At 43.8% G+C, this 19,618-nt stretch overlaps 1 protein-coding gene across 1 annotated transcript in view; it reads left to right on the top strand.

Moving 5' to 3' along the window:
• The window catches only part of ALDH1A3 (aldehyde dehydrogenase 1 family member A3), a 37,892-nt gene that overhangs the window by 1,098 nt on the left and 17,176 nt on the right, over positions 1 to 19,618 (top strand). The window contains exons 2-7 of the mRNA XM_074837631.1: positions 2,720 to 2,824; positions 8,796 to 8,936; positions 11,173 to 11,302; positions 12,978 to 13,039; positions 15,783 to 15,911; positions 18,327 to 18,440. Of these exons, the coding sequence (XP_074693732.1) occupies positions 2,720 to 2,824; positions 8,796 to 8,936; positions 11,173 to 11,302; positions 12,978 to 13,039; positions 15,783 to 15,911; positions 18,327 to 18,440 (681 nt within the window). The remainder of the gene's footprint in view (positions 1 to 2,719; positions 2,825 to 8,795; positions 8,937 to 11,172; positions 11,303 to 12,977; positions 13,040 to 15,782; positions 15,912 to 18,326; positions 18,441 to 19,618) is intronic.

Below are 19,618 nucleotides of genomic sequence, written 5' to 3'. Positions count from 1 at the left end.
CACACAAACCCACACCTCTCTGCTCTCCATCGAGCTTCCCTTTAAATGACCTTTATATACCGTCATTCCTGACCTCTTGGATTTAACTGAAGGCTCCTGAGCTTGATAACTCTGTTCCTCAGGGGCGAGGCTGGTGTTGGTGTGGAGCTGAGCACCGCTGCAGAAATCCCTGCTCCCTAACGCAGCCGTAGCTCTGCGATAGCCGAGTTGCTTTTTGTTCCACAGCGGCCTGACCCGCTGTCTTGCGCAGTGGGGAAAATGCCCTGGCTGGTTACGCTGCTAGGCAGCTTTGACTGCCATAATTTGAACTACACGGCTGGACTAAAAGAGCTGAAGAGGCTGAATGAGTGTATTAATTACTGTTAAATTTCTGTATTAAAAAAAAAAAAAGCAGAACTTGAAGCTCATTCTCTTGCGGTGAGAAGGAGTAAACAGCGATAGCTTATCCAGTGAGGTGTTGATTTGAATTATGCATCTGAAGTACTGAAACAGATTAACAATTGGTGGTAATCACTGGACTAGATTAATTTTTAACATCCGAAATTTATCTACTTTTTCTTTGTAAGATAAACGTGTCATTTAGCAGCAAATTGGATCTGCAGCTGCTGATTGCAGAATGGCGTAATGCTGCGCAAACAGCTCTTTCCTGCATCCAAAATGGACACGGCCATTAGAGTTCTTCTTAAACATCCAAATGTTCTGTTTTTTGTTATTTTTATTGTTGTGAACACTTTTAAATACTCCTTAGGGATCTGATCCTGCAGCCATGTATGTTTTAAAACACACGGTTCTTATTCTCCAGAGTTTTGCCAGAGACTCTGTGCACTAAATGTATCAAGGTAGTCTCTTAAAAGTGGAAACCAATGTTAATTAAAAGTGTGAATTTGACATTTGATCTGATGCTCCCGGTGCATCTGAGAAAATAATGAGCCACAGTCAGTTTTCATAAAACTGCAAGGGGTTTTCTACAAGCTCTGAGTTTCACCAGATGTTTACAGCTGACGGCACACTTTGCTTAGCGGAGATTTTTATTTTCAGTTCTACCAGTTACAGGGCTGGGGGAGAGGAAAGATTTTTCAACAAAGATCTTACTTATAAAGCAGTTTAATGCTTGTCATGGATGTGTGATGGAAGTGATCTGTCCACAGTCCTGTGTCCCAAATCCTGGGTGTGAAGCATGAAGAGCTGATACGCTATTTTGTTTGATTTCAAGTCCTGGCACTAAAGACTCAGGCTATGTGGTGTGATTCCCAGAATGATGCTAGCGTATATGTTACATTTAAAACAGCCTGATCCTGTCACTCTCATGTTATACTACTTATTATAGGAAGATTAATTCTATGTGAAAGGGTTGGGATGGGAAAGCAATGTTGAATGAGGAGGAAAAACGGTATCCTTCCCCAATCCTTAGTTTGTGAGCATGTACCTGATGCTGTAACTTTACAGTTCCTGTCATATGTCCCATATTTATAATATGACTTTCTTCGTTAGTGAAACAAAGGAGAAGTGGAGTTAAAATGTGTAATTGTTAAAATGCAGCACTTGGATAATAGAGATGGTTTGGGAGCATTAGTGTCAAGTTAGTTAATATTTCTAACATTGTGTCTTTTCTTGTGACTTCACTTGACAAATTTTGCCAAAATTTTCTTCTCTACCTGTCTGAAACAGGTGGGTCTAAAAGTGCAGCTTCTCTGCCAGTTACATCTCAGGTGCTTTTTGCAGAAATAGTCAGGAGAAACTCCTTTCAGGAAAAAAAGCTGCCGAAGGAAAGAAAACTATGACCCAAAGCAGTGGGAATTCCGAGTGTAAGGGATGCAACATTAATCTCCTGGTGGTGTGTAGAGACTCATAAACAAGATTGCAAATGTGGATGACTTCCAAGTAAAAGTACTAGCTTACAGCCGCTAACAGGCTACTAATAAAGATTACTTCATCTAATCTTAAAGTGTATTTATAAAATACAACACTGCCAAGTTAGATCACAGCGTGGATAAGATGCATGTTGAATCAATTAATTGTATATAGGTATTCATGTTCTGTTTACAGTGCATAACAACACTCCAGTATTTAATGCATTTTGAGTTACGCAACACTGGGACTGTTTGTTCTTGCTCTGGAAATGCAATATTTTGAAACACTTAAATCTTGTCACAGACGACTCCAAGTGACGTAGGAGGCTTGATCTAGCCTGTGACGGGGCTTGGTGGGGTAGAACTGAGCCAGTACTTACCCTCCTCTGGACAGTGCTGGGGGGGGCAAGTGGTGGAAGTAGCCCAGGGCAGGATAGGAACAACCAAGTAATATTGTACGTTGACCTTTCATTTGTGGCATGTAACAAGGGGCTCCTTTTGCCTGAACCATACGAGTTTCTCTTGGTGTCTGCTTGCTGTTCCCATGGAGATGTATTTCAAAAACTGTCTGTTTCTCATTGCCAAATTATAGTGTTATATGGTGTGGGCCCCATCCTCTGTCTTCCTCTTGCTCAAAACGAACTGGGTGCATGAAGGCTTTTTCATCTGTTCTCTGGCTCAGGTTCTAGTTTGGATAAATGCTGTCTGTATCGCAAACAGTCTCCCTGGGAGAGAGACTGAACATGCTTGACTCTGCCATCAATGGAAATTGAAGAGCCTCGGGACCTTTGAGGAGTACTTGTGGTTTTTTGCATTGTCTACATTTTTTTTTTTTTCTCCCCATCCCACTCCCCTTGCTCTCTCTTCAGATATTTATTAACAATGAATGGCATGAGTCTACAAGTGGAAAGAAGTTCCCCACCTACAACCCTTCAACGCTGGAGAAAATTTGTGACATTGAGGAAGGAGACAAGGTAAGTGTTGTTGGAAAGGCAGCGCTAAAGACAGCTTCCAAAGCACTTCCTTTTGTAGGGAAACACACAGAGAAAAGGCTGGCTTTTAACGACAGCGTACATCTGGCCTGACTGTGAGTGGAGGTCTGGGACACTAGAGGTGCTGCTCAAGAATCACACAGGGTGGGTGGGATCAATCCTCTCCAACTCGGCAGAGTCGCTTTCTCTGGTAGGAACTGTCTGCCAAACACTGTCAGAGGAATGAGATTCAGCATCGTTCTTGTGTTATAGACTGTAAGGAAGCAGCCACTCGGAGGAAATAGCAATGATGGTGTAGGCACATCCCTGACAGAACCCGGGCCTTGTATTGGGAGTGGCTTATACACAAGCTGTGTGGCAGCCGGTTGGAGACACTAAACTGAAACTCAGCCTTTTTTAAATGCAGTCAAGGAGTAACCTGTGTGCTTGGGGAAATTTAAGATCAGTCATGCAAACACTGCCCACTTTCTGCTAGAAATGTGCTGCTTTTCTAACTGATATCATGGGTTCTGGCCTCCTGCACAAATGTGGTAACTCTCAGTTAAAACCAACCAGTATCTCTCAAGAACTTGAGTAGTCCCTGGCCCTGGTGTGCTGTTGGGATGTAACTGCTTGGGTTTAGTAACAGTCTTGAGGTGAGGAACAATCAGATGTGACACTTTTTGTCTAAACCAGCTCATCACATATGGGCCAGCTGGCCTGATCTAGGCGAAGGATGTGGCCCAAGAGTTGCCTTTTTGCAGTATGTCATGGGAAGGTGATTCACAGCTTCTCTGCTGTGCCAGGGCTTTGGCTGCTTGTTGCTGTGGGCAGTAAGTGACAGGCAGCGTGGGCACTTCTGCCTGTACTGTGGTATCTTTTTTTCTTGATATTTAAGCTTGTCCAACACTTGTGAGGCCTGGTGCCTGGTCTCCAGCCTTGGGGATCCTTTCCTAGTAGGAGTGATACTAGCTGAGCAGGTGCAATGTGTTTTCTGGTGTTATACTGTGTGGAATATAGAGCCTGACCCTTCTGGAGATGGGAGCAGACTTGCTTGGCAATACAAGTCTACACCCTGTGTGCAAATAGTGTGTAAGGTTGCCGTTCTTCTCGGAGGGCACTAAAGCAGTCTGAGACTTACTGCCATGGGGGATCTGTGCAGCCACGGGGCAATTACAGGCTGAGGCAGAACCAAACATTATGTAAAATTTCTTTATCCTAACTGGGTAGAACACAACTGTGTTTAATTGCAGTGGCATGTAAACAGTGGAGTTGAAGCTAACTCTGATGTAACTATATTTCATGAGGCAGAATCCATGACACTGTTATTGTTCCCTGAGCTAAGTATCTCCTCAAGCAGTTACAGAGCATTACATGAGTATTTCAAGCCTGCTTCTCAATGACTTGTTAAAGAAAATTGTTATACAGAACTAAAAGGACAGTTTTGCAGCTTGCCTCCTTGAGATTTGTCCCTGCCTGAATTCAAGGACAGCTTCCAGCTTCTAGTTTGCAGGAGAGTCACCGTAAACCTTTCCTTGGGGCCAGTCAGTGGAGGTCTCTGCCCATGCATACTTGGCATAGGTGGCTGACTCCTTGGTGCATAGGATAATTGCAGGCAAGAATGTAAGTTAGCTGCACCTTGAGTGCTGAAAGCCTCCTCTTCCACCCCTTTACATCACACTTTTTAACAAAAAAAAAATTTTTTTTTTTTTCTCTATGTAGGTTTTTGCAAAAGGGACTGAGTGGGACTAGACCTAGATCTGGATTAGTTAGAAAGCAGAGTCATGGGTGAGAACCATCCCAAACTAGCTGTTTGGCTACTGGTGACACTTGACCATGTCCCACTGTCCTCTGGCAGAGTCCCCTGATACTTCCTTTTCCCTGGTTGAACATCCCCTCCAGTCCATTGATGTTGCTACAGAAAGTGGTGAGTTGTGTTTGGTGCTTTCCAATGGCTTGTCCCCACATGCCACCACACCTGGTTGTGCTGGTCAGTACCATTGCAGGGGTGACACATCCTGAGATGGGCTCTGGCCTCAGCTGTGCTGTGCCAGGGTTGGCTCTGGGACCAGCAGGCAGGGAGCAAGACTCCACTTCCCTCACCCTGAACAGAAATCTGCCCCTCTCTGGCTGTGCAGAGTGTGTTTTGCTTAGCCTGCACGTGAGGGCTGGGAATTTGGCAGCCAATATCTCAGCGATGACAATTTAGTCTGGTGCTGAAACTTGGCCAATGCTTATGAGGCTAGGAGCAAAGGTTTTGTTGTTTGTTCTTACAGAATTTAAGACAGAATTGCCCTTGTAGGATAGTTTGGGGATAAAAGGAAGTCTTATGTGGAAAAAGAAGCACTGAAAATAAAATGGCAAATGCTTCCCACTGTATTCTTGGAGGCTTTTTGCTTCCCAGATAACAGCTTAGTGTCCAAGTGTTTGCCAGGTTGATAACGAAGAAGGAATAACTTTCTTCATTAAACTTCTGCCCTCAGCAAATAGTGCAGCCCCAGAACTTCCACCCTGTCTTTATGTTACAATGTGAAGGCAAAAATACTCACACCACTTCTCTGGTGCTGTTGATAACCCTCGGAGACAGGCTTTTTTCTTCTAGCAGCTTGCTAACATCCAGTGAGGGCCAGGGGGAAGGTGCTCCTTCCTCAGAGGAGTGCCCAGCTCAGCTGGCTGCCACAGAGTGGGCAGCAGGTCCACAGCTGTGACTGCCGAGCAGACTCGATGCTGTGGAGTGTCTGTTGTGATCATTTCTAAGCAGTTCACTCTCCCATGTGAATCTTTGAGGGTTGTAAGAGGGTTTGGTTCACAGTCATCCTGCCCCCCTGATTGCAGTGGCAGGCTGAGGTAAGAGGCTGCAGGAATGTTGTTCCCTACAGCAGACTTGCAATGTCCTCAGTGGTTTTGGACACTTTGGGCTGTTAAGATGCTGTTTGTAGCTGGTTTGAACTTGAGTTCTGAAGTTAGAGCATGCAATGTGTAGACTGTTTGCAGGGGAACAGGTCAGGGAACCTCTTCTAATTGAGAAACTGTGGTATGCTCATACCTTATGTCAGAAAAGTGCCTTTCCAAAGATGCACACAGTGGAGGTTTTTCAAAGAATTTAGTAATTGGATTGAAGAAAGATGGTCTCCAGTGGGTGTGCTTCATCCCTGGCATGTCTCCTTACTGGCCAGACAGGCAGTGTTGTGCACACTGAGCCTGAAGCAGAGCAAGGCTTTTCTGCAGGTGTTTTCCCTACTCATAGAGCCAGTGGGGTGATGGTCTCCACTGTGCTCTGCAGCCTGCTGCTGAGGCAGGAGAGAGGAAAAATGGGCAGGATAGAAATAGAGCCATGATGAGCAGGACTTGAGGTAGAAGAGGAAGGTGGAGGAGGTAGCTCAGAACAAAGAACCGTGTGAGTTTGTTCAGGGGAAAACGGTATGCGGTTGTGTAACTGGTGGTTGTATCATAGTGCAAACATCCAAGGTGGGTATGAAGGTTTGCAGGCATTTCCCAACTCTGCAATGCTTGACTTTGCAATCTTAATATTCTCTTAGAGAAGCTTTTTATGTAATACTCAGTAAATCTGTATAGATCAGAACTCAGCACCAGGATGCACAGACCTCCTCCTCTTTGTGGTTTTGTGTACCACAGTGTCCCTGGCACCTTGACAGTTGTGAGTCTCTTTGTCACGCATTGTGCCTACCTATTGCAACATGCCTGCAATGAACATGCCATTCAGACTCCCCTAATGCCTAGTCATAACAGGATGGATTAAGAATGGCATTTCAGCCTTCCTGAAGAATTTCCTTGTTTTTGCTGGTCTCTCAGGCCTGTTGAGGCTGTGCAGGCTCACAAGATCTCACTTGGTGGTGCTACCCCTGAGGGTGTTTTGGCAAAGTCTTTTTGCTTGTGTGGTAGTGACTACAGTCTCCAAGACGCTATGTGTACCCAACATGTCCGAGAAAAGAGACAAGAATGAAGACAGCTACTATTTGCAGGAGCTGCACCAGGGCTCCAGTGCTCCCCTGTTTAGAGGATGGAGAAGATCTGGGCATGAACAGAAGTCCTCTGCCCACACAGCCATCTCACCCCTGTTCCTGTGAGTGCCAGGCTGGTGGGAAGTCCCTCAGTACCAAGGGCAGCTGTGTTGTGGCCTGTGTCACTGCAGACCCAATGCTCTGCACGTCAGAGTTCTGGCCGCAGAAGCTAATTAATTGCTGCTAAGGGAAGACTTGTTTAAACATGACACACTTCTTGTGTTTCTTTGTCTGCTTTGTCACATAAAATATTGCCTTCTTTCAGCTTGAGTCTTCATTCCAGGAGGCAGGATGGGGAGTGCATAAGTGTATAGCAGCTTTTGGTGCCTTCTGGCTTTTGTGATGTGCCAGTTTGAATCCAGATCAACTCAAGTGAAGCAACCATTCTGAAGGCCCCTTCTGCCTGTGGGTGATGGGCCCCAGGCAGGCCATGCCTGCCTGCACACAGCAGCTGCTTGCTACCTCTGCCTCGCCAGCACCCTTGCTTGATGAGAGCAATTCTTAACCCCTTGTAACAGCACAAGTTTCCTCCAATGGTTTACCATTGCTGCCCTTCCAAAAGGGTGGGGTTCTTTTCCTGGCAGTATAGGTCAGACTGTTTTAAAGCTGTGTAATCTTCTTGTAAAGAACAGGAGCCAAATTTAGTGTAAGATGCCATTTCAGTGGGTGATGACTTGCTGTTTTCTTCATGAACTTTTGCTGTAAGAAGGCAACATGTCTTCCCATAACATTTTTCTTGGTTGAGCACCACACATTTCCCTATGAGGGGAGAATGACCAGACCTTGTTGGATCAGTGCAGAGGCTTACTTCGTAATTGTATCCAGACAAGACTTGAGATAAGACATAAATGAGAGCAACTGGTGAAGTGCTATGAGGAGTGATCAAGGCCTGAAACCCTCCCTCCTTTCCCACCCCCTTGAGCCACATATTGTGGTGAGGTGCAAGTTCTCCATCAGCTGAAGTGAGGCATGGACTGTGCCAGACATTACGTAGAGCAGGATTCTGTCCAAAGCCAGGGTGAAGTATGTTTTATGTATGCTTGGGGTACAATCTTGGCCTTGTGGATGTTGATGGCAGTGTTCCCATTGACTTCATTGGGTCGGGAGGTTGCCCTTAGCTTCACTTTTTTCAATCAATGTATGTGGGAAGAAGGGAGGAGTCCAGGTCATACTGTGGCCAGAGCAGATGCATGGAGCTTCTCTGGGAGTGGTGGTGTGGGAGAGAAGGAACTTGCTGCCTGTCTGAGTAGGAACTTGGGTAAACAGGGTTAGATTTGGCCCAGAGTGTGGTAAAGCAGTTGGGAGATAAAGGTAGAGTGGTGCTAAGTCTGTGTAGGTGAAATGCCTTTGTCATAGCACTGAACAACAAAACCCTTCCCATCTGGTAGAAATATTCTGGAAGTGTCATCTAGGATCTAAGGGAGCTTTTTTAGTGTGTTAACTGTTAGTGGCATGGGTTCCGGGGGGACTGAATAGTGGGATCTGAGCTGCGATTGTTCCCCTGGATAAAACCATGATCTCTGTGTGGGACTTTCCTTACCACACTTGTTCAGAGGAGGATGATTCATGCAGGCCAATGGCCTGTCAGCTTAGAGAAGCTGTAATGGGAACAGAATTGGGATCTTGTTTCTCCGTCCTCCCCCTTATACTTACATCCTGTATCAACAGGAACATGATTCTGGATTATTGTATAAACAAACCAGTTGTGTAAAATTGTCTTTGAAAGACCCTGTTGATACTCTGACCCCAAGGTTGTTTCTGAGCCCAGGCCAAACCCAAAACTTATTGCAGGCTTGGGTCCAAATCGAGGAGTAAAATGGAAGTGGTTTTGTCAGACAACTTGGTTTTAGCCACCACAGCATCATCTAGGAAGCAGCCTGATGGGGGTTTCTGTGCCGTTGTCCAGCTCCTTCCTTGTAACCTAAGGCTTTCTTGTGTATGTGCTGCTCTAGCCTGATGTGGACAATGCGGTGGAAGCAGCGAAGGCAGCATTCCAGAGGGGTTCTCCATGGAGACAGATGGATGCCCTAAGCAGAGGGCGACTCCTGCACAAGTTGGCTGATCTTCTGGAGCGAGACAGAGTCATCCTGGCGGTAAGTACTATGAGCAGTGATAAACCAGCAACAGTTGTCTGACAACTTGGCTTCAACCCTCTGATTTTGCTGCATCCATAGCTACCTAATGTTTTTCTTTTCTCTCCTTTTATGAAGGGCAGAAGAGTCCATGCAGGGGTCATGGCCTGTCTTCCTCATTCTGCAGGATGATTTTAGGGGTCTCGGAAGAAGGCTGTTTGTTAGTTCTTCTATATAGTTGACTTTCTCAAAACTTTAGCTAGTTATTGAAGATATTAATACTTAAATTTTCAAAGCAATAAACCTTTCTTAGTTTAACAGGCATCAGTGTTCATAGCTGTTTCCCAGTTCTTATCTTAAAAAAAACCCCAAACAAACAAAAACCCCCCAAACAACCAACAGACAAACCGAAAACAACAACAGAAAAAACAAACAAAAAAAACCCCCAAACAACTACAACTGACTCAGTAACAGTTGCAAAAATGTAAGGCCAGTTTGTCTTCTTTGCAAATAGCTTCCCCTGAAATGGGGGGCTGGAAGGAGAATCTTTCTCTTGCTGGATGTCATCCAAAGTTTAAAATGTGTGTAAGTGGGAACTGTTTCTTTCCCTGCTGAATGTACTGGCTCAGGAAAATCTCTTTATAGCCATGAAGCTGTGTTAACTTGGAATTCTGCACTAAAAAACTATTGCTAATGACTCCCCATCCTGTTCTGAAGAAGTCCTGGTCCAGAACAAGGGGAGTAGGACCCAAGTTAAAATGTGCTGCAGTTGGTAGAAGCCTTTAGACTCTCTGGGCCTTGGACATCTTTCCCAATTGTGCCCACAGATCCTAGCATCTCTTGGCTTAGAGCTGCTCTCAGTCCATACCAAAGATCTTGGACCTGAGCACTCACCATTTCAGTGCTGCACTTTGGCTCTGCTTATCTTCAGGGGAGTGGCATTTTGACATTCAGTGCTGTTCGATATGTTTTAAGTTCCAGAGCTGATGTCCCACTGAGATCAGTAGGACTTAACATACATGGGATATGCTTAGGAGTCTGTACTTGCAGGACTGTTCTGAGCCAGGTCTCTTTCTCTAACACAGTGTCTCTGAACGACATGACAGCCTCCAGTTTCAACAAGACAAAACCAAAAAATCCAGGTCTGAAGACAGTTCTAGCCAGCAAATAAAAGGGGGGGGGGAATATATATGTGTGTGTCCATTTTCTGCTCACTTTTTTATGTGACTTCAGAGGACCCTCCTTTTTCTATAAATCAGGACACTCATTTCAAGCTTTCTGCTGTCCTTCTGATCTGGGAGGGCTTGTTTGGCATTGTTATTTTCACTGCAGAAAACCAGCCGTAGCTGCCTTGGCTGCATGCTAAGTAATGACTTATAAAAATCAGTTGGTTTAGCAGACATTCAGAGTGGATAACAATCCTAGTCACTCCAAGGGGAATGTCTGTTCGAGTGCTGTTTGGACCCTAATGTCTGTGGAAGATGACGGGGTATGACTTCATATGTAAACAAAGATGTTTCAATCTACCAAGGGATAGTACTTCCTTTATGGATGTGCTGGCTATTTGCACCAATATCCCATTTAATGTCCTGAGTACAGAACAAAGCATTCACTCAGCTAATGTCCAGAACAGTGAGGACACAGGCTGAGACTGGACTTCATTTAGAGCTGCTCAGCATCAGTGCAGCTTTAGTGAAGCAACTTCTCCCTTGCCTTAGTGTCAGCACAGATCTGAGCCCAAAGGTTACTTTACCAGAACTCTGTAAAAAATATGTTTTCTATCATCCTGTGGACAAAAGAGGCTTTTCAGAGGTTGGTCTTAGGGCTATGAAGTAGAAAAAATAGATTTCCGAATAAAAGGAAAGTGGGTCTGACTGATTTCAGTGACACCATCTGGAAACCAGAACATCTGTGTCGGAGGGTCAGTTATGGTGAAGTCATGACACTCACATCGTTTCTGACCAGTGCCCCAGACCACAGCCATGTATCCCACCCACAGCCACCTTCTGGGGGCTTTCGGAAGATGCACTTTCATTGCAGTCACTGAACAAAGCAACTTCTGTACACATCAGGGTTATTTGGTCTAGTCTCTCTTCTACCTTATTTGTATTAACGAGCTTGTTCCTTGTTAGGGGAGGGAAGGAAACCCTGTGTCTGCAGCATAAGGCAGTTTCCCTAAAAAATTTCCCTAAAAGCTTTTTTAAAGAAAAAAAAAAACATTGACTTGTCTGACAGTGCGTGCAATTTGTTTTTTCAGACTCTGGAAACAATGGACACAGGAAAACCTTTTCTGCAGGCTTATTTCATTGACCTGGAAGGTTGTATAAAAACACTCCGATATTATGCTGGATGGGCTGATAAAATTCAGGGAAGAACTATCCCAGTGGGTAAGTTCCTTCAGACCCAGTTTCAGAGCTGGGATGGGATCAGGCTTGAGGGGGTGGGAGGGAGATGCATGGAAAGGCTGGCTTCTTAAAACTTGCAAAAATAGCCTGCATTTCTTTTCTATCTCAGGATGTCTTTTAAGTAGATGTGTTTCAAGATATAAACTAATGGTAGAACAATATGAATGCCTGGATAGATCTTGGGAAAATAATGGATGTGCTCTTTTGTTGCTTTTTTAAGAGAAACTTTTTTGGTTTTAAGTTCAGACTAATTCTTAAAGAAAAAACTCCACACATTATAGGGGAGTTTATTCATTAGGTATCACTGAAATGAGTTAAGATGCCAGACAGTGTAAAGACAGGTTTCTAGGGAGAATTGTATGAAGGCAGCAAGAGCTTGTGCTGTCCTAGATGCCACAGGGATGTGGCAGAGGGTTGATATGGAATCCACCAGTGTCTCCCATCTCACTGATGTTCCCACATCCCTGACAGTGCTGGCTCATAGATGTTTAGAGAGACCACGTAGTGCTTTTTCTTAACTCTTATTAAAGAGAAGGTCTAAGATGTTGTCTCCTCTCACGAGCCAAAGCACCAAGCTCTTGGAGGGACCCTGTCAAGTTTTCTGACACTTGAAAGGGGTTTTTCAAAATGTTTCCTAGTTGCAGAGCCAGAGCAGTCACACTGTACTGCTGTGGCAGGGACAGAGGGAATGCTTTGGCTCAGCTATATAAGTTCAAATATGGTTTTGGGGAGAGCAAGTTAAGACAATGGATGTCCATGTGGCACGATGAGCAATACGGTGTCTTTTCAAAATCAGCCTGTTTTGTCCCTGCGTGTGGGTGATCACTGAGATTGTATGAAGGACAGGCACTGCGGACAAAAATTAGTCACCAGAGGAAGGGATCTGAAGGGCTGAACTAGTTCAGTCTGTGCAGGCAGCAAAGGGAGCAATGTCAGTCATATAAACTGAGATCTGTCGCCTTCATTCAGAGTAACAGGAAGCTTTGCTTGCCTGGACACTGCTTGTTTGTCCTGATTTGAGATCACTTCGAAAAACTGTGATTAGAAATGCTCATGTTTTCTGTCAGATCTTCCCAATGAAACTAGGTTTTCAGCAAGAATAAATTTGTAAGGAAAATATCCCGCTTTCTCTTTGAAAGCGTAGCAGCAGTATTTTAAGATGAATGGTATTACTTTAGTCCCAGAGTTTCACCTTTCTGTGATTTCTTACCAGAAGTGCAATTCCTTTTACACTGAATATGATTCCTGTGTGAAATGGGTTTAAAAACTCTGTCCCTCTGGGAGACAAGTGCTTTGCTTCTTTCAGATACAATCTGAATGAAATTTGTGCTTGCTCTTCAGTGTGGTAGGGAGTTATCCTCCCCTTAACCTCAACACTGGGAGTTTGCAGAAGGGCTTGAACCCCTGGTTTTAAAAGGCTCCGCTGTGACCGTGAGCAGTGTTTGGCTTTTGAGCTTACACAAGACCTATTCTCAAATAGATCTTTATCCATCTGGGGTGTCACAGAGGCATGAGTTAAGATGAACAGATATAGGGTTCTTTGTCTAATATGGTTTTAGTTCTGTCCCCAACTTGTTAGTGTGAAGTCATCTTACACTCTGTCTGTAGAAGCAAGGATTTTGACTGTTTTGTCTTCCTTTATTCTTTTGTCTTGCAGATGAAAATTTTGTCTGTTTCACCAGGCATGAACCGATGGGTGTCTGTGGAGCTATAACTCCAGTAAGTAGCAGTGATGGTGCCCTGCATCTCCCTTAGAAATGGAAGTACATGCGCACCCCCCATCTTATACTGCAGCCATTTGCTTCCTAGTTAAGTACAGCTGTTCTGCAGGGAACTCCCATCGCAGCTGCCTCATGAAGTTTCTTGTTTTACCCCCATGCCAATTGCTCTTGGCAACACAAAGTCCTTTGCAATGGAAGGGTGGGTCTCCTAATCAGATGCTCTGTTCCTCTCTAAGGCTGACACCAGCCACCAGAGACCAGTCAGAGCTCTCTGACTCTTGCACTGCTCGAACAACCATCTTGTCATTACATGTGCTAGCTTTTTGCTGCCTAGTGCTGATGCATAGTTTCAAGTTTTAAATCCTGTCCATTATTAATAACCCCTGACTGTTCTCTGAGCTTTCCATGATTAAATTTAACTGAATAGAGTTTTCTTTTCCTTGAGGTCTCATTCTCTGCTGAGGGGACAGTGTGGCTAGCTCTTGGAATACCTCCAGTTTTAGTGTGTGTTGCTTGTTCTGTTTAAACAGACAACCAGGCAGACTTTACAGCTATACGGGAGACATAGTTTGGTCCTGTCTGGTTGTAAAATGCTTTGAACATGGTATCCTACAGGCCGTGAGGCAAATGCTGGTGTGCCAAGATTCTCTGTTTGGATACTTGGATCAATAAGAGTCCGTGGAAGATTTTGACCTTTGGTATAATGTTACAGGAAAGACTGAAAGAAATGCATGTGGGGTATTGGATTGGCTGGACCCTGGAAATACCAGGTTTGGACCAGTTCCCAAAGATCTGGAGAAATGTTGCTTTTTCTTTCAGCAGAACTGAGCTTATATCCCTGGTGATAAGATGGTACGGTCTATTTAGCAATGTCAGGGTGAGGCAAAGTGGAGATGGTCAATAGTAGTTATCAGATGTTTGGCTTGATGACTTCTGCACAACTTTTCTGGGTGAACAAGCAACATGACTGCTTGTGAGCAACGCAAATTTGTGACTTAAGATCAAAACATCAGGTTCCTTACATTCATCACCAATTAAAAAGTATCTCCTGGTCACGCTTCAGCTGCCTTTGGCATTCAGCAGTGCTTTTGGAAACTATCCCTTTAAAAGCCTACTTGTAGGATGCTTTGGAGGGTCACTAGGAGGGGACATAGTGGGACTTCTAATATTTCAGGTTCACCCTACATCAGCAATAAATACAATAGAAAGTGCAGAATTAAATTTGACTCAGGTTCAACACTGTGTTTGTAAAAGGGATGACTGAGGTCAACAAAACCATATCTGACTTCAGTTTACTTAGAATAAATCCCCTTCAATTTTTTTTTCCAGTTTGATCTCTAATGCCAACAGTCTGTGGGCTTGCATATTCCTGTTTGATTTAAAGACATTCTGTCACTATTCTGCATACGTCTTCCTAGGCCAATTAACAATCTTCCCTTTTTCCTGTGGCTTGACTATATTTAAACCAATGCTCTTAGCAAGGGAGGTTCTTAGAAAGTGCAGCATATGACTGAGCTTTATCCCAAGGTGATGGCTTGAGGCAGCCCTGGAGTCCTTTACTGTTACTTTCATCAGCCATTCTGCAGCAGAAAGCTCCTAATGGAGTTATGTCATGCCCTGAAAGTGTAGAAAAGTAATGTAGGTGTGGATGGCTCAAGCTGCGCAGTCAGGCCTTCAAGAAGGTTTAGGAAAAAAGACAAACGGGCAAACCATGGGATGTGGCCATTGGAGAAGAGCACTGAAACGAAACAGGTCTGGGAAAGAGGGAGAGGCAAGTTGAAGAATAGCACATTAGACTAAATTCTGCTTTGTCTCAAGGCTGCTGGGTTAGAAGAGAACTCATCTCTTAAAAGCTACACTGCTAATTTATTTGTAAGTGTGAATTTGTGGATTCCTAACATACTTGGCTTCTTTGTTGATAGCTGAAGGCCCTTGGCTTGAGCCTTGACAAGAAGTCCCCTTACTGTTGGCCTGCTTCCATCATCCCTAAAACAGCATTAATTATTTTTAATGAAGAAATCCTTTCTGCTGCCAAATGACCTTTCTGAAATTCAGTGTGAGCTAGATTTTCCACTTCTTGCTTAGGCTCCAAGATCTACAAATACACATGACCATGAAAGAGATTAGCACAGAGGAAACTGATGTGGACTGGTTCCTAATTCCAAATTAGAAAACTAATTGGAAGGGAGCAATTTACAATTTGAAGGGAGTATAAGACCTCCCCTGGATTTCTATGACTGAACAACCCACTGCAGTTTCCTAGTTATAAATGTGGAATTGGATGATATTGTATAACTCTCTAACTACTCAGCCAATATCTAACACAGAAAAATGAGTTTTTTTCAATGAGCAGTGTATCCTGTAATTCCCCCCGTAGAAGGATGCCGTACCAAAGTGATGCATCAGGATGCTGCCTCCAACACAATTTCTGTGAACAGCCAAAATACTATACAAAGAGTGATCAAACTCCTGTAAAGAATGAGATCACATCATGCAGAGGTTTGTCCAACTTACAGGATTAGCTTGAGGACTGCCAACAATGTTTGGGATCTCAGGGGGAAATCAAGGAAGTTATACTCCGTAGTCCAAGCAAACACAGTATTATAAGCAGACACTTCTCTTTTTGGCTGTCCTCCCAGTTGCTTCTTTCTCCCTGAGCTCTGTGAAGGTAGGGAAAATGCTGTGTGGAAGTGAGTAGGTGACTGTGCTGTGCTGATCTGACCAGCCTTGTGTTCTTGCAGTGGAACTTCCCATTGCTAATGCTGGTTTGGAAGATGGCACCAGCGCTGTGCTGTGGAAACACTTTGGTTATTAAGCCAGCTGAACAAACTCCTCTCACGTCGCTGTACATTGGCTCGCTGATCAAGGAGGTAAGGAAGTCTGAACTTCCCGTCTAGGTACTGTTCTTTTAAGGTCATAAACGAGGCTGTGTTTTGAATTGGCTCTGTTGGTTTTGGGGTTTTAAAGATGTTAAAGCCTCACAGAGGAAAACTAGAACAACCTCTGTCTTCAGTCTTTTCTTACAAGGACCTTCATGGCTGGCAGTGGCTGGCTAGGAGGTTGCAAAGATCACGAAGCCTGTAGGTTTTTCTCCTTTCTCAGGAAGCTGCAGAGTGGAAAAAATGGTGCTTTTACTCCTCTGCCTTGTCTTCCCCTCTCCCAAATGAGGGAAAGACTACAGCTCAGTTTTATTAGACAATGGGACAAAAAAGAGTGTGATTAGACAGCAGTGTTGTGTTTGTACCATTTTTAAGGGGGATAATTCATCCAAGACAGAGTGCCACGGGAAACAATTCTTCATAATTTCTGCGGTTTGTAGAACAATACAGCTGTGTCTGGCCTTTAAAGCCAACTCAGTACTGACATAAAGAAAAGATCATAGGATGGGATTTCCAAATGTTGGTTTAGTGCTTGTCAGGTAGGATCTCAGATGCCCTCAGATCATACAGAGGTGGTGGGAGGTACACAGGACTTTCCAGGACTGGTCAGTACATCAGCTTCCTATATCTGTGTATGTGACTAATTGGGAGGAAAACTAAAAGGGTTGTAGATACACTTTTGCCTCCCAGCTGGAAGAGTCTGTCTGTTAGGCTCAGTCTAATGATAATGATGATTTTGTCTGTTCTTGGCTTAGCCTGGGAGAAAATAGAAGGATACGTTAATAATTGACACTTAGGGCTCTTCTGTCAGGAAAGGTAGTGCAAAAATACTGCCAGTTAAATAGCTCCTGCAATTAATTGACCTAATAAGATTACACAAGATGAATGAGCATAGGGTGCAGTTATCATGACTGCTAGTTAGCCCTGCCGCACTGCTGTTTTTTTCACTCTGCCATACAGCTCCCCAAACACAGGCATAGCACACACCCCCCACCCCACCCCCCCCCCCCAAATTCAGTTCTGGTGAAATTAATTTTTTGAGCTGAAATTCTAACCTGCCTGTTTCTCACAGTTGTCCTTCAAGGCAGAAGTGTGAATAGAGCAGAATAATTTTATTTGAAGACGATCCTTTCTCCACCCAAAATTAGATAATTTTTTTGTAGTTTTTCAGAATAATGTTAAACTTTTTTTTTTTAATCTTTAAAACGATGCAGAAGATGTTAACATACAAGCAAAGCTATGTGTTAGGTTCAATGAAAGAATTTTGGGCCAACCAAAATGTTTTGGCTTTCATTTTTGCTGAAAAACAGAAAAACTTTTTGGCTCAGGGTGATCTGAACCAATTTTGTGCTTCCTTGTGGCTTTGCTGCTGACTCCAAACACCACTGCTCGCACAGTTTGACGTGCAGTATTTTCTTGAAAACTCGTTAGCCAAGATGCAGACTCTATTAAACTCGCTTTTATCATTGTTACATCCATAGAAGAAATTTGAGTGCCCTTCCAATTTATGAAAAGAAAAAATAGGAAAAAAAAAATCTTATGAAGATAATTTTTTGCAAGATAGTACATGAGCAATTGCTTCCATTTTTTCTGTATTAGGAAGGAGCAACTGCATTTGTTGAGATTTTATATTAAAAAGTGACAAGAAATGATGTGAATGTTTAATGTCCTGCAATTCCATTGTTAGAAAACACAGGGAATATAACCTTGTGAAATCAGTAGTAGGGGAGGGCTAACCTAGAAGAGCATAATCCCTGAAACTCTTGTTTCAGGAAATAAACAGACCAGTAAGTCCTGCACTTCTCCTTGCAGTAGAATTTCACCTCAAGTTTTGCCATTTGTCTCTTTGGGCAAAATTACTAGTTGGCTAATCTAGGTCGTAAATGTGGTGGAAACTGGCATAAATCTATTACCATCTGCTCTTGTATTCCTGTTTTACTAGCCCCATCATCTAGTGAGGTTTTACTGACTTCTTAATCCCTCTGGCCCCTGAAGAACCACAAATGTCAACCTTCGTTCAAAACAAACTTTCATTCAGTTACCCCTTGGCTCCAGCTGCACAGCAGTAGCTGGGGGCCAAGTTTGGCCAAAAGACTCACTCTCTTTTGACTTGAAACTGGGACTTCTCCAAGAATTCTTACTGAAACTTGGCATTTCCTAAGCATGGTTGTTACTTTCACCCACGTTTACTCCAGCTGGTAGCACACAGCCATGTTACTGGAAAGTCTGGAAAACAGTGATGTATCTGGTATGGGCTCCTTGTCTGCAACTTGCAGTTCTTAATTACAAGGAATATAGTGCAACTAATTCAAGCTTCCTGAGAACTGGCCTGCACTCTCAGGAGTGCAGATCAGCTCCAGAGTGCTCAAAAACTCTCTACAGAGCTGTATTTAACCTCTGTTTTAGGTTGGTTTCCCTCCAGGTGTGGTGAACATTGTGCCAGGCTACGGCCCCACAGCTGGAGCTGCTATTTCTACCCATCACAGCATTGATAAAATTGCTTTTACTGGATCAACAAAGGTGGGTGATGGATTTCTCATAAAACACCTGCTGTTCCTCTTTGCATTCCCTTCTAAAACTGCCATCTGCGTAAGACTGGACCAATGAAATGTCAATGATTTCTGTGTCTCCAACACCACTGTTCATTACATTTCATGTGATGGGATTTCTCAGAAGTGTTTGGGATTTGCCTAAGTCAGCTCCTCATGCTTGTGATAATGTCACATCTCTGTAAGCCAGGTTATGCCAAACCGCCACATTTCTGTAAGAACTGTAATAGATGCTCTGACATAAGGTAAGACAGTCAACAGGAGAGGCTGGCAGTGACTTAACATCCTGTCATTGACCTGATGGAGCTTCAGGGCAAGTTTGCCTGCCAGTCCTGCCCTGCAAGCGTGTGCAACTGGAAAACATGTCAGTCAGAGCCCTGAACAATTCTTCCTCGGCTTTAGTTACCTCTGAGGAACTAGGACTTAAATAAAAACATGGCCCCGTGCCCAAGGCTTCCTCTGCTGACGTGGATGGGATTAACATTTGAGCTTCTTTTGAGACCTGCACAGTAAAGCACCTTCTATTCAGTTTTTTCCTGTTAATAGCTACGGCTGCCTAGCTTACAAGAGGGGTGGAAGCAAGACCTCTGCACTATCAGGACATCTACAGCCATCCTCTTCTGTACCTACATGGGGGGAAAGGAGCACATGGCTTGGCCTAGTCCATGGAATTGAGCACAGCTGTGACATGCAAACATATTTGTCTCCAGTAATCACTGCTGAAATTTCTCAATCGAGCTTGCTTAGAAATGTGAACGTTTTTTCACTTGCTGCTCTAGATTTTTCTTGCAATATACATGCACCCCCTGAAGAGAGGCTGTGTCCAAAGAATGGAAATGCTGATACCAATGGGTGCAGTTGAGGCAAACATAGTCTCTTCTTTTTTGTTTCTGAGTAACGTTATTCTTGTCGAGCATTTGCTGAATTCATCCATTCTTGTCTATCCTCCTAACTGCAGAATGTAGTCTAAATGTATAATGATGACAAATTAGCTCGAACGGTATTCTTGGTCGGTAAAGGTAACACTAAACACTGAAAAGCTGCTGCATTTAACAACAGTACCATCTAGTGGCTTTGTGTACATGCTAGCTGCTCTGCTTATCCCATAGGAGAACGTGTGTTAAGCCTCTGTTTTGTACAGGGATTATG

Source organism: Strix aluco, chromosome 12, assembly GCF_031877795.1.
Source record: "Strix aluco isolate bStrAlu1 chromosome 12, bStrAlu1.hap1, whole genome shotgun sequence".
Classification (NCBI taxonomy): Eukaryota; Metazoa; Chordata; class Aves; order Strigiformes; family Strigidae; genus Strix; species Strix aluco.
This window is presented reverse-complemented; position numbering and strand designations above follow the sequence as displayed.